This window comes from Fusarium proliferatum (genome assembly GCF_900067095.1).
Source record: "Fusarium proliferatum ET1 genome assembly, contig: FPRO_scaffold004, whole genome shotgun sequence".
NCBI classification, from domain to species: domain Eukaryota; kingdom Fungi; phylum Ascomycota; class Sordariomycetes; order Hypocreales; family Nectriaceae; genus Fusarium; species Fusarium proliferatum.
Genome location: NW_022194793.1, coordinates 3,233,055 through 3,257,331, shown reverse-complemented (window position 1 = coordinate 3,257,331; position 24,277 = coordinate 3,233,055). Strand labels below are relative to the sequence as shown.

Genomic DNA, 24,277 nt, shown 5'->3' with positions numbered 1-24,277 from the left:
AAATAGCAGGATGAGAGGAGAAGGACAAGAAGAAAAAGAAGGATGAAGAGTTTAGAGAGCGGACAAGTATACCATGCATTGGAGTGAAGGGCGGCTTGGGTTCTTATTGCGTGCATGCATCTTGGATATATACCAGCATCTGTAGCTTGGGCAATTGACTTTTTTTGTGTATCAATCTCAACGTTTATCTAACCCCCGTTTCAAACTGTAAGGCGCTGAACAAGAGCACAAGTAATCTGAACGTTTCACCGTTCTGACTCAGATCTCGCGAACTCAGATTCATCGACCAGGTCGCTTGGGTCGGCTAAAACCCTGTCGGGCCGCAACCTTGGGATGCAAATCCTCCAAAACCGACTGCTCGGTAATCTCACTAGGCTCCTCAACCTCAAACTTCTTCTCAAGCTTAAGACCAGCCTCCCGCTCAGCGACCTCCAGAACGGATCGCTTCATCAGGGGGTACATCATTCGGAACTTGATGGACTTGTTTCCGGGTGTTGACGGGCAGGTGTAGAAGAACAGAATGGGGCTCGACTCGGCGCCGTTGTGCGTGTGAGTGTAGCGGTAGAAGGTGAACCGCGGCTCAGTTGAGGAGATGGCCTGCGTCAGTTCTGCGATCCCACTTGGAGTGGGTGCCTCGGGGACGAGCTCCACCACCTCGGTATCGGGGTTGATTTTCTATAGGGGGGTTAGTTTATGTGGGATCAGTTCATGGTTCAAGTACTTACCAGCATTGTCACGATCCGGCCTCCGTCCTGGCCAACTTCCTTCAGAGCAGCAACAGCGTCTTCGGAGATGGGCATAGCAAAGTTCTTGCTAAGATGAATCTCCTTGTGGCCTGTTCCTGATCCCGCCTCTTGCTCAGCACGCTTGACCTCGCCCAATTGCTGCTCCTCTTCGGTGAGCGGTGCATCCAACTTATTATGCGCATCATGCTTCTCGAAACCCTTCACGCTCAATTCCTCGGCTGTCGTAGCAAAGATAGTCTCTCTGAAATGCTCTGTTCCCAGCTCACGCACAAAGGTCAAGCGTGTTGAAGCGAAGAGCATCTTTTGGCGCACCTTGGCGGAATCGGGGACATAGGTAATGGCTAGGAATCGAGGAGCGGTGTCGTAGCGACGGAGGATAATGTAGAGAGCGGTATCAGGCTTAAGGTGAGGCTCGAGGCCAGAGAGGTTATCGGAGAATGAGCTTGACTTTGAAGGGATCGTAGCAACGGGAACCAGAGCCTCTTTCTCAATGGTTGCGAGGAGACCAAAGGTGTCGTCCGACGACAGCAGCGAGTTGAACTGGTCCTGCAGCTCCTGAGAGGCTGCAATTGTCAGCAGGAGTCCATCTCTGGAGTCTCTATAGTCTTACCAGATATTCCGGACTGCATCTTGCCTATCTCATGGGTTGTAGGTGTAGGTATCGATGTTGTCTTGGGTTGCTCCGTCGTCAGCTCTACCCCGCCACTTTCCCCTGCGTTGGCACTTGGAGCTCCAGTGGGGCCGCCATTCATGCATTGATTCCATTTACGTCAGATGTCTCAGTTTGCCTACCCTACATTCGTCCAATCCTCTAAGACCTTCTCGAGGAGCAAGAAAATATCAGGCCTAAATAGAGGTTATTAAAATAAACTTGATAAAGGGTATCCCAATCTTGAGCTAAATTTATGCTAAATTTTCTAAATCTTATTATTCTTTAGGACTAAAGTTCTGAGGTTTTATCCTCTCCTAGGACGTCTGTTGCCATATAAAATACTTGAATGCGAGGGGTTTCACTACATGAGATTCATGAAAGAAAGGCTCTATCCGTAATGAGATCTGGCTGACTTTAAACTCTAGCACCTACAATCACGGGTCAGGGGGAAAGCACCATTACACGATTGAGTTGACTGCCACAGTAAAATCGGCATTGAACAAATGATCTAAACAGCCTTAGAAGCCGTGTATTCTTTTCTCCTCCCATTAAGATATTGTACACTGTTGACCTAGACGGCCTCAAGATTGCTTGACATCAACCACAATACCATCCAGCTACCTAGACATTGTTTCCCTCTGGTGCTTCAAAGAGCATATGAATGTAAAGTCGGATTGTTGTCCCCCATCGCTAAATAGCCATGATGACCATGAACAGGAGACCACCAATTGTGGACAGGATCGAGATGTCAAGGCGCCTCGACTCTGACACATCCACCTGGCTTGGTGACACGGTGGGAAGAGGGCCCGTCTCTGTCACCAAAGTCTCACTTGTGGAAGGCTCTATTTGAGACTTGGGTGGAATTCCAGGCATCTCCCTCGTAGAGTCTGGGGCACTCGCTGCTGGGGCCAATGGGGATACAGTCGAAGGCAGCGTGAGAGTAGACGGGAAGTTGATGGTCGACTGTGGGGGTGACTGCTCAGGTTGATCGGGCGAGGTAACGGGAGGATCAGATGGAATGGAAGTCGACGATGGGGGGGTAACTGATGTCCCAGGGGGTTTCTGAACAGCCTCGGGTGACGGCGAGGGAGCCTGAACAACCTCACTCTGAGAAACGGGGACGCCTGGGAGAGGGGACGATGTAGCCATGGGGAGTGCATCAGAAGCAAACGAAGCCTGTGGAGCCATGGACGCGGGGACAGCATTGATAGACATAGGCTGGTTCAACGGGTTTTCTAGCTGAGGAACAGGTTCGGAAGCCTGAAGCTCGGCCGGTTCGATGATGAACAAGTTCGAGATGCTGGGGGTACCTTGGGGGTAAATTCCACCACACATGGGAGAGTTGGGGTCCTGAGTACACGGGTAGTTGCAGGAGTGTTCGTCGACCGACTTGATGGCATTGGCATCATCTCCGCAACGGCAAGCACTGAAAATGTTAGACTTCGTTTGATGGCCATGTAACAACTTACTCAGGAGACACCGCAGCAAACATGTGGCCAGCGCAAGCGTCTTGGCATGCTTCAGGAGTCAAGATCCCGTTGGGAAGCGGAACTGGGTTGCTGAAGCCCGCAGCGTCAACAGTGGCACAGCCCCAGTACTTAAACTGCTCTCCATAAGATGTTTGGCCAAGGGCAGCCGTGACGCCAAAGGCGGCGATCAATAGATGAGAAAACATGATGAGATGAAGTAGAGCACGGAAATGGATGTGAAGAGCAAACGATAGGAGTTTCGCGGTTCAAGTTTGTGTGTGGGGGGGGATATTGACCAGAAGATGGAAAGAAAAAACTAACGAGGAGGAAGAAGAAGTATGAGAAGAAGGAGAAGAACTTGAAGTGAGGAAGGACGTTGAGGACGTGGTTTGCGCGTGGTTCGGGAAGGAGGTCCAGATTTCTTCTGACGAGGGCAGGAGCTGTGCCCACGCCTACCTACCTACCTTACTACCTATCGCAGGAATTTTGAACACAGTCCGAAAACGCCGAAGGCCTTTTGCCTCATGATCCTAAACACCAACCTAATCCCTATCATTCTCCGGGCTTTCACGCCCCAATGTGCCCGGACTACTGACTGAATGTGATGAATCTCGTCGAGCCGCCCCGGTGACTCTCTAATTTCCTGTCGGGGCGGGCGCTGCTGATGTTAAAGCAGCTTCTCCTTGAGGTTCCCACGTGCCGCCATTCTTCTCCGCAAGCTCTCGCATCGTATTCGCGTCAATCTTGTTGAAGAGGGTAGTGATTTCACCAATATCACGGTCAATTTGCTCCTCCTTCTCTTTACGATGTTCATCAGCTCTGTCGACAGGTCCAAATACCCAGAGCTCTTTGATTGTACGAGTCAGAGAAAGTAGTTCCTTGATGCTCTCGTACTGTTCGATGTCAGTGATGGTGCTCCGATTGTGCTCTGTAAACTTACGAGCTCGTCAAACTTTCTTTGTGTTCTTAAGCCTGCGGCTGCCATTGTATCGGGATCTCTGTAGTTCAGTTTGTTCGCCTGGGCCTCGTAGTCGCCTTGCTTTTCCTTGTCCATGCCATTTACAGTGACGCAATTCATCAAATCGCGGTAGGACCTGAGGATCTCGGAGATGATTTTCTGATGCTTGTCTGAGCGTTGTTAGCAAAGTGATAATATTCGGTCAAGAAGATCTTACCCATCAGATTAGTGGGAGTTGATGTATCCATAATGAACTATGGACTGTTGATAGGATTGTGGTTTGAGAGTATTACAGACTTGCCAAATTTTGATGGATAACTGTAAGTGTGATGTTTGTGAAGCTGTGAATATGTTGTAAAGGTGAGCTTTGATAGGAGCTTCTGGTTGAGCTTGAAAGAAGTGGGGGTGGGACTTGAATTCCGAGTGGAGGTGGGGGACCGGAATCACAAATGACAAAAATACTCAGGCAACTTAGCACAAGTTGAGGACACCTTTTACAGAGTTTATTTTGGTATACTCTAAGTTCTGATGTTTTCTTGATCCCTGAGTTTTGGTTACTAAAGTTAGAGAACAAGAGGCTCCATGACTATGATCTATGGATAGTATCCATTTGATTCGTTTAAGAAATAGCATGTCAAGTAATGTAAACAAAGTAATGCCATGTTTATGTTTAGCCCCAGATCTCTGAACTTATAATAGAGCATCGTGACAACTTGGCCTCCTGTGTTAGTGAACTCTAATAAATTACATGAACTTTCGCAAAATGCCGTGTCCTCAGGGGCATGCAACTTATACCCTCTCTCACCAAAATGTCAAGACCTTGATGCATTATGTTAAACTAAACTCACCAAGAAGTATCCTAAACATACTTAAAGTCTTTTGATCATTTAGAATCATGGAGCTGAGTTTTCTTTCTCCCCCTAGGTCAGATACCTGAAGTTCACGGGCTCGAAATTAATCATTTTTATCTTCTCATCAGACAAGGTTACAGATAGACCTTCTCACATTCCGTCGCATGTGTATCATTTGAATGGTCTTGTTAATTACTCCGTGATGATGTTACAGAAACTCTACTTGGTGCAGACATAACAGATTGCCCAACCCAATCCTAGACGCCCATCCCATAACCAATAATTCCAGAAACCAGAAGTAAGGAATACTTGCGCTTCCCTTTCGTCTAAACACTTCCCATGAAAGGCCCCAAATTAAACATGCAGTGCAGACTTTCGAGAAAACCTCCATCATTCGTAAAATCCCTATAGGCGATGCGAGCTCATTATCTTTGTCCCTCCTTTATTTATGGTTGTCCTTTCCATCCACGGTTCTCTCCCTTCCATCCGAGCTGGGGCCAACCCTTAGGGAGGGTTGAGAAGGGAGGGAGTGTGTATTGGCCCTCACACTTATCTGCCTCGCATTTGAGATCGCACATGCCATAGTTCTGGCAATAACAATCGGCGGCGTTTGGACAATTGACTGCGGGCTTGCCAAAGATGACTGTGAAAAGTTAGTTTATCAGTGAGTAACTTGGTGTGGATATTGAACGTACTGTGCCATGAATATTCAAGAACTCTGCCACTGAGGTCATCTCCCAAAGCAGACACAATCAGCCACTCACGAAATCGTACATATTCGGCACGAGGACGCAAGTGAATGGTCTCACGGCGAACAGCAAATTGTGAGCAACATGTGACGCCGACCTCCTCAGGAATCTCGAGACTGGGAAATAGCTCCTGGAAAGCGGCCTTGTAAACATGGCGGGCGTGAATAGGTTCGCCCTCCTTCGCAGGAGCCTCGTCCTTGATAGGTCGAATCTCAGCAGGACAGCCAAGGACCCAGACACATCGCAAATTGGCATAGCCGACCTTCTTTAGATTATCGAAACGAAAATTTTGGAGCAGAGGGAGAGCATCGTAATCAGGGTTGTCATTGTGCCATTGGAAGCGCTCAGCGTGGTGGAAGACGACGTTGCCGGGCAGGGAGTCGTATCGATCAATGATGTAGCTGCAGGCAGAAATATCAGTACCAGGAATACAGAATTGGGAACAAAAAGACATACGTCAAGAAGACCATGGCCTCGCGACCCTTGTTCATAGGCACAGTCAGCTTGGCCTTGTTGTCGTCGACCACGTAGATGTTCTTCTTCCATTCAGGGAGATATTCATCAAGCCACGAAACATTTTCATGCTTCATACTTGCGACCACCATCTCGACGTCGTTGTCGCCCAGGGCCATATGAGAGTAGTCATTTCTATGTTTTCGCGCCGGCGTACTCGAGGGTAAAAAAGTGTCGCGGAAGAAGTAGATAAATACGACGAAGAAGACAAATGCGCCGACAGTGTTGGCGCGATTCGTACGCTGTCGAGGACTCCAATGACCAGCCATGATGAACAATGGCGGTCGAGATGGGCGAGCGGAAAAGGTAGAATTCGAAAAGGCAATGAGTGTTTTGAACGGCGATGGGGGATAAATGAGAGTCGACAGGGTCGGAGTTTGAAGCAAGGGTTGATGATACTCGAGGTTTGGTGGCCAGGCACTTTGTTCTTAGGGGGTCTTGAGGATTATCCCTTGAACTGGGATGGGGAGACGGGGAGCTCGCCCTTGAATGGAATGGCTTTGGGGCTGTCAAGAACCAGACCCTTCAAAGCCGCAGTGGCTTGGCCGCATCTGGTGGATCATCTTCATTGGATCCCCTGCGTTAGTGTGTATAGCGAGCCACTGGCTTCTTCAACATTGGAGATCAGGGACTATTTCTCGTCATCTGCATCATTGACGTGGTTTGGAATGAAGTGACTGTTGACCATGATACACATTCAGTGATTACACTCGTCACGGCCGGAGAAGAAAGTTAACCTTTCAGGTGTGACGGGTAGCAAACCGATCAAGCTTATCACCACAGGCGCTCAGAGATTCGGGCCACCACGAAGCTTCCAAGCCACCATACCAAGCTCAATACCTCTCAACATGATAAGCTTCGGCAATGGCTGCTTTGAGCCAGAAGAAAGATCGTGCATGCCTGATACTTCAGATTAATAAATCATGGAGCGCCCCTAGGGTAAGCACGAATGCGTGTCCTTACAGCTGCTGGAAACCAATTTATTACGCCAGAGTCCCCGTGTTCTCTGCTTGAGCTGCCACTCAGCCCTACGATCGTGATCACCAACTTCTGGTTAGTCTCCCAAGCGCATCGAGCTCGGCGATCTCGCAACCTCAAACAGGACCTCAGGTCATACACTCAGATTTTCTCTGCTAGGCTACACGTCAAGAGGACTAAAAGACCACCCTACATACTCGCAACAGAGTCAAACCACCAACAAGGCCGCCCGCATATCTCAGTAGGCGAGGCAGAAAGCAGTGACACAATGAATTATGAAGCACAAGCCCTTCTGATGGTACGGGCCCCTATTGGGCTTTATGGACACAAAGCCTTACAAAATGAGTATCTCAGACTGGGGTTTGAAGTGCAAACTCCTTCTTCCAGATCTCCATCACCTCTTCGCCTATGATTATAGGTTAAGCTGGCAACGTGATGGCCCCTAGAGCTGAAGGAACCTCCTCAAACCGGCTGCATATACGGCTTTGTCTTATTTAGACGAATTCTGCTCCTGCAACCCAGCTGCCAGCTTCGGGTGTTCATGCTGATGAACCCAAAACCTCAGGGCGCCGCTCGATTGACACTTACCTTACAGACACTGATTCCGCCCCCATTTGAGCCCACGAAATCCACATACAATGATCACCCGAAGGTAACAACAGTCATGGCCTTCGGATACCATATCCTATGGCTTCACCCGCCTGCATGTCGTCCTGAAGGAACAGTAGAGATTATGGCAGTCGAATGAAAGAGCTGTGCCGATGAAAATAGCTAGAGATAGGCGAATGAGTATAACAATTGAGTGCCTCGAGCATACCCGAAGCAATGGAACGAATGTCCATGAAATACGGAGTACGGGTGCCGGCAGCATTAACAATAGACAAGTCCTCGCCTGGGCCTGGGTACGAGTGACCCAGTCTGATCCTTCAAGCTCAAAGCATCTTTACGCAGCCGAAGTGACCAAATTGAGGCTTAGAGGACAGTGCCTGGTTCATCTCCGCGTTTCTCAGGCCTCGGCTACATGTGCAGCAATTTATACAATATTCCGTAAATGAGTAAAATATCATCGTATCCCGGGGCTCTGCCGATTCGCAGCCTACCAAAAGTCCAATCTCCTGCAACCTCATCCTGTCTCAGCTAGTGCTTATTACGAAGCTGCACTGTCAACCAATCCGAGATCCATGTATTTCTCCGCACCATCGCCAGACTAATTTGCCCTAATGTGGAAGGGAAGGGTTTGAGGCTGATGATGAAACGACAACGCCAGTCTCATGTTTTTAGTTAGGGAACTCAAACGACGGCGAATGGTAACGGATCTGGGGAAGAAACTTTGTAGCACAGAAGGGAACTTCAGGTGAGTTTTGGAAACATTCGATTTTCCTCATGGGATTCAATTGCAGGCGACAGGGCACGGTTACGGGGTTCAAGAAAGTCCGAGTTCGCGATGGTCTCCTATTTCGCGAGATCAATATCGCCAAGGTATTCAGGATTCGTGTATCGAATGAAAGCCCTGGCTATGACCCATGCTAGAATGCAGTAAGACCAAGCATGAAAATAAATTTTATGTCCTGTGTCAAACTAAATAATGATCCTAATTTGCCCATTTTCAACATGATCCTTCGCGGAAAATACGGAGCACGCATTATTCTTGATATGAATCACGGCAGGCTTCAACTATTAGTGACACTTCAGCTCGCTGCTGACCGCATGTTGATGAGGCATGAACCCTACTGAACCACTGCCCATGCCATGATCCTTGCCTGACAACACGGGGCCTAAAACATGGGTCCTCTCTGTTCCCTTTTTCGACGTCGCCTCACATCGGATTGACTTGATGAAGTGAACAGCCATGCATCCGCATATCAATGGCTGCAGAAAGGCGACCTGCAGTGGCAATGAACTCGAAAGTTATAACCCAAAAGGAACAATCACGCGGAAGAGGCTTTTCTTGTGCACTGCAGCCAAGGATTAGGTGCAGATGCCTGTGGACATGAATAGGCGAACAATCTTACTTGCGTCGACGCGAATTACTAAAAAGCCAAGTCACAGAAGAGAGACTTGGCTTCTGGGGAGACGAGAATAAGCTACAATATTGATCAACAGACGGACTCGCCAGAACAAGATCAGAGAAAAAGCTTGGTATTCTAGTGCAACGCGTATCCCGCAGTGGAGACTGGAGATTTTTCCAAGAAATTGCTCCGCAAGGATTTGAGGGCTGTGCTGGACTGTGAAGAACACTGTGTGTGAAGGTTGTCGAAATAGTGAAGCGAGGGTTGATCAAACAAAGAAAGGATTGCCATATGATCGGAATTATGAGTGATTATGTGCTGGCAATAAAGAAGTCTCTTCTCTTCGATGAAAGGGAGACAAAGGATATGCGGCAGCAGTTGAAGATTCAAGACCAATGAGGTGACGAATCTCGTATAAATTTAGATGATTCAGCGGAGCCAGCAGAAGTTTAGTTACGAGCCTAATTCTACCGCCGTCTCCCTAGTCCGAGAAAGGAGAACAACAGAAGACCGTGAATGTCTTTTGTCGAATGTTGCTCATTGGATCCAGATGTTCTTTGACGTCCGATGGGGGCTGTGCAGCCTATTTTTTCTTCTCGCTCACAGATGCCCCATTTGTTTGGGCAAGGGAGTAAGGCTTTGTTACTCATAGTGGAAGCTTGACCACGTCACGGACCTCCTTTTGTAATAACGACCAATCGAGGGCGAGGCGAGAGTCATTACACTGACATATTGGTATTCCTTGAATGTCCTGACTTGGCTTTTAGGCGCCCCCCTGGCTCAACTAAACGCGGGAATACCTACACAGAGACGTCCACAGACAGCGCGGTTCATTGGACGGCTTTTGTTGGACATACGGAAGTGCGAATAAGGTGTCAGGGCTCCAATTAGGTTTCGGCCCCCTGAAACTCGCATGCCATCCCGTTCATCATGATCGATCAAGTGTCTCGCCATCCCCTAGAACTTTCGATCGTCTCTTGTGTTGCCCGTTACATAATGCATCGTGACTTGTGCAGTGTCACACACCTGCATCTCTGCTGTCTCAGAACCAGACATGGCGTTTGAGTTTCTCCAAACAGAGAGCAAGGAGGTCGCTGTTTCTGATGATCACAACACGCAAGTGAGGCTTTATGACGAATCGTATTCACTCGTGGAAAATGCTTTGCTTAAACTTGTTTACTCTGTCTTTCGCCACCACCCACAAGACGAAGAAGAAAAAACCAACAGAGGAGAAGGTAGCGTGCATTACAGGGGGCGAGCTGCGTTTCAAAATTCTAGTCGTGCGTTGGTATTGATGGCCTCGACCAGGTAGCGCTGACTGCTCCCTCCTCCTTGGGATGGAGACCGTTATAACTGGAGTCCGGGTACGACAACAGCACAGTATGAAAAATTCTCTCCGCTAGAAACGACTTACACATGGAGGGCTCTTTTTAGTGCTTTCGCCCAGGCGGGCCCTGCCGCTGAGACCACAAAATTTGGAAGCGGCAGCGCCGGTGTGGTGGCCACGGGCCAATAGGGGAACGAAACGCGAGGACGTTACAGGGGGCTTCTCTCTGGGACCCTGGCTTGCAAGCGTTCCTGAGTGGCGGCGGCATTGAGACCACCTCCACTTAGCCTTAGCCATTAGCTCTTAGGTTGTTTGCTGTCGTCCTTGTGCTCCTGGGAATGGGATGCTCTCCCGATGGAGATGGATGAGCTTCAATCCCCATATCAGTCCAGGAGCGTCCCGTCAATCCTGTCCACTTTCTTTCTTTCCTCTTTCGTGATTCATTTATACCCAGGCCCCTCCCCCGTGCGTGCATCTCCTTCGTCTGGTCTCTTGCTATTCTCACTCTCGTTTGTGATAAACTGATTCCTACTGCTCTTGGCTTTTCCTTTGAGCATCCTCTCTCTATTGCCTCTCTCATCTTTCTGATCGAACTGAATTTCCTTTTACCCTTGCACGCCTGCTGGCAGGATCCCATCTCTCTCATCTCCTGAATACATCGACATCAAACGCGATAATCGGCATCATGGGCGATAGCTATTCTGCTACTTCTGGCCATACAGCCACCACGGCCGTCAACCGACCAACAATTGACACCAACACTGAGACCCAGGAGAAGCCGCAGTCCCCTAACAATGATCCTACACGTCTTCAGAGTCTCGACACTTCCGATCAGAAGCGCCTGCACAGTCTCGAAATCCCCCTCGACAATGTTCGCTCTCCCCCTTCTCCCGCCGTAGGCGTCAACCCTGCTCTTTTCCGCAAGCAGACCTCCCTCGATATTGATGACTACTTCACCGGTCCTCGTGATATTCAGAAGCACTCAAAATGGCCTCTCGTCATGCAGATGCACGGCTCCATCATGCCCAAGCTGATCATCCCTCTGGTCGCTATTGGCGCCTGGTCGACTGCCATTACTCTCATCCACAAGCAGGTCCACAACATTTCTGTTGACTCGGTTCTGCTCACCATTCTGGGTTTCGTCGTCGGTCTTAGTCTGTCGTTCCGATCCTCGACTGCGTACGAGCGTTACGCCGAGGGTCGCCGATACTGGGGTATGCTTACCATGGCTTCTCAGACACTGGGCCGTATCTTCTGGATTCACGCCAAGGATGTCGCAGATCAAGATCCCCGCGAGACTATCCTCAAGAAGATTGGCGCGATGAACCTCATTGTTGCTTTCTCAGTTTCTCTCAAGCATGCCCTTCGATTCGAGCCCTACAGCGCCTACCCCGATCTGGAGCATCTCATCGGCCACCTCAACACCTTTGCCAAGGATGCCACTGTCGCTGATCCTGATGGCCCTGTTATCAAGAAGAAGAACATGTTCAAGTCCGTTGGAGAGTATCTTGGCGTGTCGTTTGCTCAGAGCAACCCCCGTAAGGCTCTTAAGAAGACCGACAAGCCTCTTGGCAACCTCCCCCTCGAGATTCTTAACCACCTCGCCATCACCATTGATCGAATGGTCGCTCAGGAGCAACTCCCTGTCCCAATGCAGCAGACTCTTGCTTACAACCACCTCACCATGATGAACGACTGCATGACGGGCTGTGACCGTGTTCTCAACACTCCTCTGCCCATTGCTTACACCATTGCTATCAGCCAGATCACCTTCGTCTATGTATTTGTCCTCCCCTTCCAGCTTGTCGATAAGCTTCAGTATATCACGATTCCGGCTTCTGTTGTCGCCGCTTATATCATTTTCGGACTTCTATTCATCGGCCAAGAAATCGAGAACCCCTTTGGACACGACGTCAACGATCTCCCTCTCGAGATCTACTGCGATCAGATTGCGGCTGATATGGATATCATCGCGTCTCATGATAAGCGCGAGCCGGATGCATTCCTCCTCAGCCACAACAGCATGCCTCTCTACCCTGTCAGCACTGCTTCTTCCAACGCCTGGATGAAGCGAAGTGACGAGAAGCTTCGCCAGACCATCAGGGACAAGCCAAACACCATGTTTGAGTGGCGTAAGGAGATTGCCCGCAAGAAGTTGAACGGTGGCAAGTTTGGCACCAACGACATGAAGATGAACCCTGGCGACCATAACGTCTAGATCTTTCCTTGTTATACCCCTCTAATGCATGTTGTATGGACTTCTCGAGGGAGCAGTCTCACAACTACGGCGCATCAAAATAAGCTATGTCTAGTTTCGGTTCTTTATTAATTTGGTTAGTTTGCTCTGAAGGACCTCAGAGGGGTTACTTCATGTAAAGTGTGAAAAGGTTCGGCAAATATCACTGGGTGTTTTAAATGGTCAGCAATAGCGTTTTAGTCTGTTCAATCTTCAATACAAATTGATCCAAGAATTGGTTCCTTTCTAAGAGCATTTGTTTAGCTATGACTCAAGATGAAAGTCGCATGAAGTTGAATCCAATCATTCATTATCTTATCAATGGCCTGACATGGATGGAGGGGTAAAATCGGAGCGGAATTTCAGGGCAACCGTGCCCCGCGATTTCAAGCTCTGCGTCCGTCCCCGGCGAATGATGACTCGCAGGAAAGAAGTGAAAGAGTCAAAGCCTTTTTTTTGTTAACCCTTGAGCCCACTTGACTCACACTCACTCGCTCGGAATCGCCATTGATGCTCGCGCGGCGCCTCACTTCCTCCACCTTTTTCTCTTCTTCTACTTCTTGTTATCTTGTAACATCCTCTTTGCCATTGCGACAAGCTTTTGTCCAGACTCGTACCCTCTCTCTACTCTCGACTCGTCAGTCCCCGCGACAACAGACATTGCATCGCGACTACAAGTACCCCTCCTCCTTCAAACATATACGCACCATGGCGACATACGCCAACGCTCTCGCCGACCAGCTCCAGCAGCTTGGTCTCGACAACATCGAGACTTCTTTCCCTGGATGTCACCCTGATACCAACCCAGTCGATATCTACCGTTCACACATCACAAGCCTTTTGGCGCCTATTACTGGTGTCGATCCTAAGATTATCTACCCCGCCATCCAGTGGACTCAGACTCTCGATAAGGGAGATGCTATTCTTGCTGTTCCTGCCCTCCGAGTGAAGGGCAAGAAGCCTCAAGAGCTTGCTGAGGAATGGGTTGCTCAGGTGAGTCGCATAAAATAGCAATTGCTGAATTATAGCTGACATGATCAAGTTCCCCGAGTCTCCCCTTATTGAGAAGCCTACCGCTGCTGGTCCCTTTATCTCCTTCTTCTTCAAGCCCAACAAGCTTATCAGCATGCTCCTCCCTACGATTCGAAAGCGCGCCGACAACTACGGCAAGAACCCTTACAACGGTCTCCGAGACCCTAGCGACCCCAACTCTGGCAGGAAGCGAATGATTGTCGAGTTCTCCTCGCCCAACATTGCCAAGCCTTTCCACGCTGGCCATCTCCGAAGTACTATCATTGGTGGTTTCCTCGCTTCTCTGTACGAGAGTGCTGGATGGGAGGTCACCCGAATGAACTACCTCGGTGACTGGGGTAAGCAGTATGGTCTGTTGGCTTTGGCCTGGGAGAAGTGGGGTGATGAGGAAGCCCTCAAGGCCGATCCTATTAACCACCTCTTCAACCTCTACGTCCGAATTAACCAGGATATGTCCGCCGAGAAGGAGGAGATTGCGGCTAAGAAGGCTGCTGGCGAGGACATCACTGCGCTTGAGGAGAAGTCCCTGGACGAGCAAGCCCGAAAGTACTTCCGACGAATGACAGACGGTGACAAGGAGGCCGTCGATCTCTGGCGACGTTTCCGAGATCTCTCCATTACTCGATACAAGAAGACCTATGCCCGACTCAACATTGAGTACGACGAATACTCAGGAGAGTCTCAGGTCCCCGAGGAGGATATGGAAAAAGCCGCCAAGGTTCTCTCTGAGAAGGGCCTGACCGAGGACGCTAACGGTGCTATCCTCATTGACTTCTCCAAGCACGTCCCTGGCAAGCCTGGTAAGAGTCTCGAGAAGGTCATTCTCCGAAAGAAGGATGGCACTGCCCTATACCTCACCCGAGATATCAGCGAGCTTCTCAACCGACACGAGAAGTACAACTTTGACCACATGATCTACGTCGTTGCTTCTCAACAGGATCTCCACTTGAAGCAACTCTTCAAGACTATTGAGCTTATGGGCCACGAGGATATTGCTAAGAAGTGTCAGCACATCAACTTCGGTATGGTTCTTGGCATGAGCACCCGAAAGGGTACTGTCAAGTTCCTTGACGATATTCTCCGTGATGTCGCCGACAAGATGCATGAGGTGATGAAGAAGAACGAGACCAAGTACTCCCAGGTCGAGAACCCTGAGGCTGTTGCCGATATCCTTGGTATCAGCAGTGTTATGGTCCAAGATATGTCCGGAAAGCGGTATGTATCCTAACTCATTTAAAAGCGTGTTACTAACGACACTAGAATCAACAACTACAAGTTCGACATGGACGTCATGACCTCTTTCGAGGGTGATACTGGCCCTTACCTCCAGTATGCTCATGCTCGTCTGTGCTCTATCCGCCGACGAGTTGGCCTCTCCGACGATGAGCTGGCCACTGCCAACTACGATCTTCTGACCGAGAAGCACGCTACCGACCTCGTCCGACTTCTTAGCCAGTGGCCCGACGTTGTCCAGAACACTCTCAAGACCCTTGAGCCCACCACCATCTTGACATACTTGTTCAAGATGACGCACGTTCTCAGCTCCAGTTACGATCACCTCCGAATTGTTGGCAGCGAGGCTGAGCTTCAGAAGGCTCGTATGGCTCTTTACGATGCTGCCCGAATTGTCCTCCACAATGGCATGAGTCTGCTTGGTCTTACACCTGTTGAACGGTATGTTCTCCGAAGATGCCGACTTATGAGTAATTGCTAATGATGTACAGAATGTAAGCTACGAGTTTGAATGAGAATTTGTAAAAGAAATGGGACATGGATTTCAAGAGGGGCATGGATTGATGGGCGTCGAGTCTTATCTCGACTAATGGCGCATTAGACGAGACTATGAAAAGTTTTAATATACCCATTCAACTTACCTTCGTGGTAGTTCCAAAACTCATTGTTCAAATGGCCCAATTCGACTTGAAGCGAGGGTTCTCTGGCATCCGCCACTGGTCACCCTGAAGTGAAAGACCAAAGACGTCAACTCTGCGATCCAAAATATCAGATGCATATCGAGGAGCCACGAACTCTTCTGTATTGATGAGTCGGTTGGTTACCAATAGTGTTACTTGAAAATGATAGATTTCTGGGCCTGAGTCACATAATCAGTCACTTCAACGAGCCTGTGTGATACATAACTAGCGAAATCGGCCAATGCATGTGACGCAAATACAGAACTCAAATCACCATCGAACGGCAGCAATTGAGAGTCATGTGCTTCAATGTTGAATAGTATGCTTACGTTTTGCCCCGTAGTTGAGATTTTCGGCCGTGATGCCCATGCCTTGCTCCTTTGTTCCTCTACCTTATTATACAGCAGCCTATCGATTTAGGGCTCAATCGACCAGTTTAGTACTGAGCCGCAGCAGAATCTGAATCTTGCGCGATTGCAAATCGTTATGTCTTCCAATTCGTGACGTTCCTGAACTCTAAAGAGCAATCTCCATAGTCGTACAATCATCCCATCTTGGCTCTCCACCAGTTTTCGCCGTCGTATTCATAAAGATATGGTTATTCCATAAACCTGTCGCCCTTAAGCAGAAGGGACCTTGGTCCTAATCTGAACGCCGTGCCACCCCTTGACAAGATCGCCAAGAGCAGCATTCACCATGCGCTGCTGCTTGAGAATTGTCTGGCCCTTGAAAGCAGGGGATGTGATATCGATGGCGTACATGCTCCCACAGCCACCAGAGACATCTTGGACAAGTAGTTCGGTGGGCTGGAGCTTATCGGAGAGTATTTCGGCGATAGCAGATTCAGCGGGGCTCATGGAAGGCAGATCGGGCTCTTCCTCGACGGCAGCGGAGAATCGAGCCGCAGAGGTCGAGAGAAGTCTTCGGGGCGTTGATGTAGGTATTTGTGTTGTAATGCGGGTGATGGCCGTGGGAGCGCGGAAGAGGGTGCGCAGGGGAAGACGAGCAGAGCGCATTGCTGCGCGGCGACAGGTATTGCAGATCATTGCGATTGGGTGCAATTGAATCAATTGGCTTTTGCTGGAAGAGAGGTGAAGGAAGTTAGTGACGATGGTGGAGTTTGAGTCTGGGCCGAAGTTGAGATTACCTAATTGGGATACATGGGGAGGAAAAAATGTGGAGGGTTTGTAATCGAGCGATCACGGTTTGCGGGCGTGGGTCAAAATGGAGTGAATGCTGTTGTTTTATTGCTTCAACTGATCTACACTCATTAGTACAGTTCAGTGGTACTAATTTATCCCTCTGAGAGGCCCGTCACTGAAGGATTGAGTGCAGAAGAGTCATTACCGAGTTCGTATTAGATAGACACAGGCCTAAGCCTGGTGGGACCGGAAAACTATTGCTGCCTCTTCAGACACTCTTTTTCCAACCAATTCGACTCATTCTCCAGCGCATTTTATCCAATACCCCAGTCCATCATCTCACCTGAACCCGTCTCATCTCAGCCGGAGAATTCACCAAACCCATCATGCCACGCAAGGTACGATATTTCCCCTTACTCCCGTATATCCGTCAAAATGAATACTAAGCCCAACTAGACTCGAACCCCCGAGTCTCTCGCTCTCAATCGCGAGAACCAGCGTCGCTCTCGCGCAAGACAGCGTGAATTACTCGACGATCTGCAGAATCGCGTGCGTGAGTTTGAACGTCGCGATGGCCAGGCTACGCTAGAGATGCAGCGTGTTGCTAGGGCTGTCGCTGGGGAGAATGCTGCGCTGAGAGGTTTGCTTGCTGCGAAGGGCGTGTCGGCTGAGGAGGTTGAGGCTCATGTTGAGGCTGTGAGGCATGAGGAGAAGATGGTTGCTAGAGCGGGCATGGCGACTGTTACGCCCGTTTCGACGCCGTCTTCCAATCCTTCACCTGTTGTCATTGCCTCGAGACCTGTGCCGTGCTCACAGCCTCAAGGATGTGGTCCGGTGAGGAAGAATAGCAACCCTCCGTTTGCGATTCAGCCCAAGATGTACTCGCCGCCAACACCTGCTACGACTGCTACGTCTTGTACAGAAGAATCAGGCTGCTGCCCTAGACCACAGCCCGTGTCACAGCCACAACAACAGCACGTACCCCAACAACCAAAATCTCTTGACAAGATTCACTGCATGGAAGCTGCTACTATCCTCGCTCAGATCCGAGGTCAATCAGACATATCTCAAGCTCGATCTGCTCTTGGATGCGCCGAAGGCGAGACCTGCATGGTCCGCAACACGGATTTGCTCAATTTGATGGACGAGATGACCTGATACTATTTGTCGCTACATACTTCAAAACTCAGTTCTTCCAGTTCCATCTATCAGAAACCCACCGAAGTAGATACACCAAACCCAAAAGCACCGGAACCTCGATCAACGGGCCAACCGTCGCCGCAAGCGCTTGGTCACTGCTGGGTCCGAACGTGGTAATAGCCACAGCTATCGCAAGCTCGAAATTGTTACTTGCCGCAGTGAAACTCTGTGTTGTCGAAAGTGGGTATCCGAAGCCAGCGTTTCGAGATACCAGAAGTGTTGCGAAGAAGATTATAACGAAGTAGACGATGAGGGGGGCTGCGACGCGTACTACAGACACGATCTGATGCACCACCTGATGGCCTTGGGAAGCGAAGAGGATGAGGATGGTGTAAAGAAGGCCGATGAGAGACCACGGGGAGATGATGCGTAGAAAAACTCGCTCATACCACTCTGGTCCGACCATCTTCCGCAGGGAGAAGCGAGTGATGATAGCTGCGCCGAGGGGAATGCCGAGAAAGACTGCTACGCTAGTTGCAACGGTTGAGTATGACACTTCAAGAGAGCCCTCCTCTCCGCTGATCACCGAGATAAAGAACACAGACATTGGCGCGTATAGAGCCATCTGCAGTATCGAGTTGATGGCCACAAGGATAGCGCAGTATTCGGCGTCACCGCCCGCAAGACCGTTCCATATCAGCACCATGGCGATGCAGCGTGCGAGGCCGACGAGGATAAGACCGATACGAAGTTCGGGCTTGTCTGGGAGGAAGGCCCATGCCAGGCCGAGCTATCATCGTCAGAATGTTACATGTTTGAGGAATTGGAGTCATGGGTTACCATCAGAAAGGGTGCAACTATCCAGTTGATGAATACGCTGAAAAGGATTTGCTTCCAGACGTCGCGCTGGGAGAAGATCTCGTGGAGGCTTTCGTATCGGACTTTGCAGAGGATGGGATACATCATGACAAGCAGACCCACAGCTAGCACAACTGATCAGTATACTTTGTACCGCCGGTTAAGCTGTTTACATACCTATTGGAACAGAGACGCCAACAAACTTGCCCTTTTCAAGAGCCGGCCCAGTTGAAGGGACAAAGTTGCCCAAGATGATACCGACAACCATGGCGAGGAAGATCCATACTGCTAGAAAACGGTCAAGCCAACCAAGGGACTTGAAAGCCGATACGTTTTCCTTCTCGTTGGGTTCTTCGGATGGTTGTATATTGCGCTCGGCATCGTGAGTAGAGGGTTGCTCTTTCGTACGAGAATCTAGTCCCAACATATTGTCTTCAAAGTTGGTCAATACCAGTATGATGTTGTAAAGTTTTAAGCTTAATTTTGCATTCCAACAAGGGAGGATGTTATAAATTAATTAGTGATGCACTGGGACAGCAATGTCGCAATTCTGATTTTCTGATCCAACCTTTTTGAACATTTCACACTCGGTATGGTGCAATGGACCAATCACAGATGGGGCATGACACAGTCCCTCCGGAGACGGCGCCGGAGGCACGGAGCATGTTCTCGGCGTAGCCACAACTGGATTATCTTATCTGCCGGATCTTTATACATGCGGTAAGATCCAAATGCCGTGGTGAGCTTACTTTGTACAGCTTGGTCAAAGGAAGACAATTGCTTAAGTGCATACTCTCATTCTCAGCAAATTTGGTGATGGTCTTCTGGGTGGTTGGTTAGCGATATCGGTGAATTGACCAGCCTTTTGTCTTTCAAATTGTGTTGTACAGAGTGCGTTGACGTTGAATCGGTCTTGTGTGACTACACGCGGGAACAATCACGAGCAACGGCGTCATACAACGGGCCTACCGTTTAACCGTGATACAAAACGTGGTGTATGTACCCGTTGCATCCTCAACGCCGTACAACGATAAAAATCAGTGATGACAATGAGGCACCAATTCAAGAGCGTGTGCAAGAGAATAAAATTGCCCCATCATGATCAATCAATTACCTCATGTACGCCCCATCTTCAGAAATTGAAATTTTTTTTTTTTTTAAAAACAATCAAGAATATTTTCTCTATTTTATTTTAGAAACGTCTCCCGCCCTACATATGCATGCATGCACAAGGTGTCGTGGGCCCAATTGGCTACGTGTATCCAAGCAAAGACTAGTGCCGTTTCTTTTTATGTACCGCAAATACGAGGTTCAGCTTGGTACGACACGGGAAGTGCTGCATAAGTCTTGCATAGCGGGACGGATTCCGTGGGATAGTGTTATCTGATGCATGATTTCACCAAGGAATCGTCGCGGGTCAGGTAGTGGGAACAAGCCATAGCAAGGTAGCATTTGTTTCTCCTGACGATCGCGGGGCAGATTAAGATGTGCAAGGAGGATCAAGAGGATCGGATGACGATATTTGATTGAGTTTCAAGTGACGGAACTTACGTGGTAGTATTCGCTTTGGGTGCAACGGCCAGAGTTAAAAGGTTGGTGGTTGAGTTGTTATTTAGATATAGACACCCAACCGCAAACTTGCATACAACTAACCCATTTTCAACCATGAATTTGTCTTGATTTGTCTCGACTGCATGTACGCGCAACCGTCTCATGCGGCTCTATCATAGATGACTCTATGTTTAGCGACATGGGACCCAGTTTCATCATCCGTGCAGTGCCTGTCGATCCCATGTTGACAACCCAACCCAACCTCCGCCAGGCGACTCCTCAGCTGTGCAGTGATACCGACTCTTCATTCACTGCAACTAACCATTTAGTCCATTGGTAGAGAATACCCAAGACAATTGTCTCAAATATATCCTCTACTCTCATTCGTAGGATTGCTTCTCATGGCCTGAAATCTCGTAAAGTCCACTATCCCGCAGAAACCCACTTCTTCCCTTTTCTTTTCCCCATCATGGATCAACCCACAGCTTGTGTCAATAATGGGGCTATGATGATCGTATATAGGATCCCCAGCCAACCTATTTCCAAGGCGGAAATGTTAGGATCAGGTTTATCTCGTTTAAATCCTCCCTTTCTACTTTTCCTTTCCCTTTTCTTTCTCGTATCTTGGTGATTCTTTTCGTGATTGCGGAGAACGTGATTTGGTGTATTTCTTTTCATCATGGTGCGATTAAGTATAGTTGCTGCGCTATACGCTGCGGTGGCCAACGCGGTGGACTTTGATAAGATCGCTGTTGGCAAGGGTCACAGTCGGTTACCGGGAGCTTATATCTTTGAATTTGAAGAGAATCATGTGCGTATTCTCTCATCTCTCATATCCCTTTCCATAACTAACGGAGCTTAGGACTGTGCCGACTTCTTCGCCAAGGCTTCAGCACGAGGCAGGACTCGTATGCAATACAACTACAAGCTATTCAAAGGAGCTTCGATCCAATTCACCGACATCGACAATGCTGAAGACCTAGCTTCCGAGATGGCACTATTGCCAGGCATCAAGCAAAAATGGCCTGTACAGACATTCAGCATTCCCAAGCCAGAGGTTCACTGGACGGGTACACCGGGAATGGAGTACAAGTCTATTCAAAAACGAGGCTTTGAAGAGAGAGATTCTGTGAACGATACGTTCTCGCCGCATGTCATGACGCAGATTGATAAGTTGAGGGCAGAGGGTGTCACGGGCAAGGGTCTCAAGGTTGCCCTCGTTGACAGTGGTGTAAGCCATCTTCACACTCCCCATGATAACCAGAACTAACATCTATACAGGTTGACTACAAACATCCAGCCCTTGGAGGCTGCTTCGGCAAAGACTGTCTCGTGTCCTTTGGCACTGATCTCGTAGGCGACGCATACGACGGCCTCAACCACGCCAAGCCCGACAACGACCCCATGGACTGCGCTGGTCACGGCACCCACGTCGCCGGTATTCTCGCCGCCCAAAAGAACACAATGGGCTTTACCGGCGCCGCCCCCGGTGTGCAAATAGGAGCATACCGCGCGTTTGGCTGTAATGGCGAAGCTGGAAACGACGTCCTTATCGCAGCGTTCAACCAGGCGTTTGAAGACGGTGCAGATATTATCTCAGCTTCCATCGGTGGTCCGTCTGGCTGGTCTGAAGAACCGTGGGCGGTGGCTGTTTCGAGAATTGTCGAGCAGGGCGTTCCTTGTGTTCTTGCGGCGGGCAATGCAGGGGCCATGGGAATGTTTTATGCGAGTACGGCGGCGAATGGGAAGAAAGTCACTGCTGTTGGGTCGTTTGACAACACCAAGTCTCTCGCACTCCTGAATGCGTCGAAATACAGCATCGGTGGAGGTCCTGAGCATGAATTTGGACACTTGAGTGGTAAGCCGAGTGCCTGGAAGGACGTGAAACTACCGCTCTGGGCACTCAACTACGACACTTCGGTCGCTGATGATGGTTGTGACGAGTGGCCTAAGAACACACCTGATCTCAGCAAGTATATCGTTCTTCTCCGACGCGGTTCGTGTACTTTCGATGCGAAAGCTGCCAATGCAGTCAAAGCTGGTGCAAAGTACATAATTTTCTACAGCAACAAAGAGGATCTCGCTCCTTTCGACGTCTCTTCCGTCGCGGGTATCAAAGCAGCAAGTATCGTGTCTCCTGAACAGGGCGCAGACTGGATCGCTTCCCTGAAAGCAAAGAAGAAGATCACTCTGAGCATGTCGGACGGAAGTGACGGCAACGTTATTCTCGAACAGAAGCACAACAACGTCACAGCCGGTGCAGCGAGTACCTTTTCCTCTTGGGGCCCAACCTGGGAAATGGATGTCAAGCCTCAATTCGGAGCCCCAGGCGGTAAAATCCTGTCAACATACCCCCGAAGCATGGGAAGCTATGCTGTGTTATCAGGTACTTCCATGGCTTCACCCCTCGTCGCTGGCATCGTCGCTCTCATCGCAGAAGCCAGAGGCACACGCGATCCAGCACTCATCGAGAACCTCCTCTCAGCAAGCGCAAACCCGCGATTATTCAACGACGGGAAAATATTCTATGACTTCCTCGCGCCTGTTCCGCAGCAGGGCGGCGGTATCGTGCAGGCTCACGATGCCGCCCACGCAAAAGTTCTCTTATCACGATCGAGTCTTTCGTTCAACGACACGGATCATTTCGCGGAGTCGTTGAACTTTACGGTTAAGAATACGGGCAAGAAACAGATTGATTTGCAGATTTCTCACGTCCCGGCTGTCACGATGTTTACGCTTGTTGAAAATTACATTTATCCGGATGAATTCCCTAACGACTTCGCCAAAGAGCATGCCAGTCTCAAGTTCAGCGAGTCAAAGGTTACTATCAATGCCGGTGAAAGCATTGTCATTGAGGTTCTGGCTACGCCTCCCAAGGGTCTGAACGCAACGCGTTTGCCTGTTTGGTCGGGTTATGTAACCATTAACGGCACCGACGGGACATCTCTTTCTCTTCCGTACCAAGGCTTGACAGGATCTCTTCACGACTCAATAGTTCTCGGGCCTAAGGATACATGGATCGCAAACTCAACCGACGAGAACCGCTTTCCCGTAGCAGACAACACAACATGGACACTCCCCAAGCCTGGCACAGCAAACAACCTCACCGACACACTGCCCGGTCTTACGTGGTTCCTCGCTTTAGGCTCAGCAAAACTTCACGCTGAAATCATGCCGGTAACAACCGAGAAACCAACCTCTTCCAAAAAGCCGCGCGTTATCGGCGAACCAGTTGACTTTCCCCTGCTGTGGAACGCAATGGGTACTAACTCGCAAGCCTTCACTGGTGAGCTTGCAGATGGCACTTTTGCCCCTGCGGGACAGTATGTTGTGAGATATAGAGCGTTGAGAATCTTTGGTGATGAGAAGAAGGAGGAGGATTGGGACGAGGCGTATTCGCCTGTGTTTACGATTCGGTATGAAAAGTAAGAGTTGTTTCTATGCTTGCAAAGGCATTATGAGCATTTTTGTTTCGGTTTCGTGTACAAAAGCATCAGAGATGTAATAGGGTTCGGAAATGGTCATGGGTAAATAGATATTGGTTAATTATCCGGATAATTAAGGATAGAATAGAACATAGATCTAGCTGCACACAGACAGCGCAAAGAATGAATTCAGTTCACAATCTTAAATCCTCGTACTAGTGACTAGGCTTCAGCTTTATTTATCCATATAAGATCATACAAAGTTTTATCATTGATGCGTCTCTTGAAGAGTTATCGTATAGTGTTACAAGTGAGAGACCCGTCCATAGAAATGCTCACCATCGACACATTAAAACATATCTGCCGGCACCAACGAATCTACTCCACAGGAAGAAAGATACTAGAGGTATTCTCACGGCGAAACAATGAAGAAGTTCGAAAGTTCTGAATGCTATTGACTAGATGTGTATAACGTTGGGCTGTTAGCTGAGAGTGCGAGGCAGTAGCCTTGAGCCGTCAATTCCGAGGCCGCTACATCAGGCACCATCACGGTCAAAGACAAAATCAGTAACCTCCGACGATGAGAAAAAGAAGCCTGCATTTATCACTGGAGCCTGAAATCGTTCCCAGACTCTCTTGTGTATATGATGGGTGCTGAGGAAGAGGCACTGTACACAGCCCGGCAATATCCACATGAGGATGTCACCAGGCGTCTACGTGGATGCGGT

General features: G+C 49.3%; 10 protein-coding genes across 10 annotated transcripts; 4 read left to right on the top strand and 6 right to left on the bottom strand.

Moving 5' to 3' along the window:
• Positions 1–279: 279 nt before the first annotated feature.
• FPRO_05221 (uncharacterized protein) lies at positions 280–1,375 on the bottom strand (the record flags this gene model as incomplete). The annotated part of the gene is made up of 3 exons (XM_031230814.1): positions 280–675; positions 726–1,309; positions 1,357–1,375. The coding sequence occupies 3 exons, from the start codon at positions 1,373–1,375 to the stop codon at positions 280–282; spliced, it is 999 nt and encodes a 332-aa protein (XP_031080914.1).
• A 713-nt stretch (positions 1,376–2,088) lies between these two features.
• Positions 2,089–3,073, bottom strand: FPRO_05220 (uncharacterized protein; the record flags this gene model as incomplete). Its single annotated transcript, XM_031230813.1, has 2 exons — positions 2,089–2,824; positions 2,868–3,073. The coding sequence occupies 2 exons, from the start codon at positions 3,071–3,073 to the stop codon at positions 2,089–2,091; spliced, it is 942 nt and encodes a 313-aa protein (XP_031080913.1).
• A 429-nt stretch (positions 3,074–3,502) lies between these two features.
• FPRO_05219 (uncharacterized protein) lies at positions 3,503–4,073 on the bottom strand (the record flags this gene model as incomplete). Its single annotated transcript, XM_031230812.1, has 3 exons — positions 3,503–3,760; positions 3,808–3,995; positions 4,043–4,073. The coding sequence occupies 3 exons, from the start codon at positions 4,071–4,073 to the stop codon at positions 3,503–3,505; spliced, it is 477 nt and encodes a 158-aa protein (XP_031080912.1).
• Positions 4,074–5,122: 1,049 nt separating this feature from the next.
• Positions 5,123–6,207, bottom strand: FPRO_05218 (uncharacterized protein; the record flags this gene model as incomplete). The annotated part of the gene is made up of 3 exons (XM_031230811.1): positions 5,123–5,319; positions 5,372–5,826; positions 5,882–6,207. The coding sequence occupies 3 exons, from the start codon at positions 6,205–6,207 to the stop codon at positions 5,123–5,125; spliced, it is 978 nt and encodes a 325-aa protein (XP_031080911.1).
• A 4,730-nt stretch (positions 6,208–10,937) lies between these two features.
• FPRO_05217 (uncharacterized protein) lies at positions 10,938–12,470 on the top strand (the record flags this gene model as incomplete). Its single annotated transcript, XM_031230810.1, has 1 exon — positions 10,938–12,470. One exon carries the CDS (start codon positions 10,938–10,940, stop codon positions 12,468–12,470), a length of 1,533 nt encoding a protein of 510 aa, XP_031080910.1.
• Positions 12,471–13,196: 726 nt separating this feature from the next.
• FPRO_05216 (putative arginyl-tRNA synthetase, cytosolic) lies at positions 13,197–15,268 on the top strand (the record flags this gene model as incomplete). Its single annotated transcript, XM_031230809.1, has 4 exons — positions 13,197–13,481; positions 13,531–14,735; positions 14,781–15,194; positions 15,253–15,268. 4 exons carry the CDS (start codon positions 13,197–13,199, stop codon positions 15,266–15,268), a joined length of 1,920 nt encoding a protein of 639 aa, XP_031080909.1.
• Positions 15,269–16,053: 785 nt separating this feature from the next.
• Positions 16,054–16,449, bottom strand: FPRO_05215 (uncharacterized protein; the record flags this gene model as incomplete). The annotated part of the gene is made up of 1 exon (XM_031230808.1): positions 16,054–16,449. One exon carries the CDS (start codon positions 16,447–16,449, stop codon positions 16,054–16,056), a length of 396 nt encoding a protein of 131 aa, XP_031080908.1.
• A 512-nt stretch (positions 16,450–16,961) lies between these two features.
• On the top strand, positions 16,962–17,733 carry FPRO_05214 (uncharacterized protein; the record flags this gene model as incomplete). Its single annotated transcript, XM_031230807.1, has 2 exons — positions 16,962–16,973; positions 17,032–17,733. The coding sequence occupies 2 exons, from the start codon at positions 16,962–16,964 to the stop codon at positions 17,731–17,733; spliced, it is 714 nt and encodes a 237-aa protein (XP_031080907.1).
• Positions 17,734–17,761: 28 nt separating this feature from the next.
• On the bottom strand, positions 17,762–19,000 carry FPRO_05213 (uncharacterized protein; the record flags this gene model as incomplete). The annotated part of the gene is made up of 3 exons (XM_031230806.1): positions 17,762–18,505; positions 18,556–18,698; positions 18,751–19,000. The coding sequence occupies 3 exons, from the start codon at positions 18,998–19,000 to the stop codon at positions 17,762–17,764; spliced, it is 1,137 nt and encodes a 378-aa protein (XP_031080906.1).
• A 1,803-nt stretch (positions 19,001–20,803) lies between these two features.
• On the top strand, positions 20,804–23,553 carry FPRO_05212 (putative subtilisin-like serine protease; the record flags this gene model as incomplete). The annotated part of the gene is made up of 3 exons (XM_031230804.1): positions 20,804–20,935; positions 20,987–21,355; positions 21,406–23,553. The coding sequence occupies 3 exons, from the start codon at positions 20,804–20,806 to the stop codon at positions 23,551–23,553; spliced, it is 2,649 nt and encodes an 882-aa protein (XP_031080905.1).
• Between the last annotated feature and the right edge of the window lie 724 nt (positions 23,554–24,277).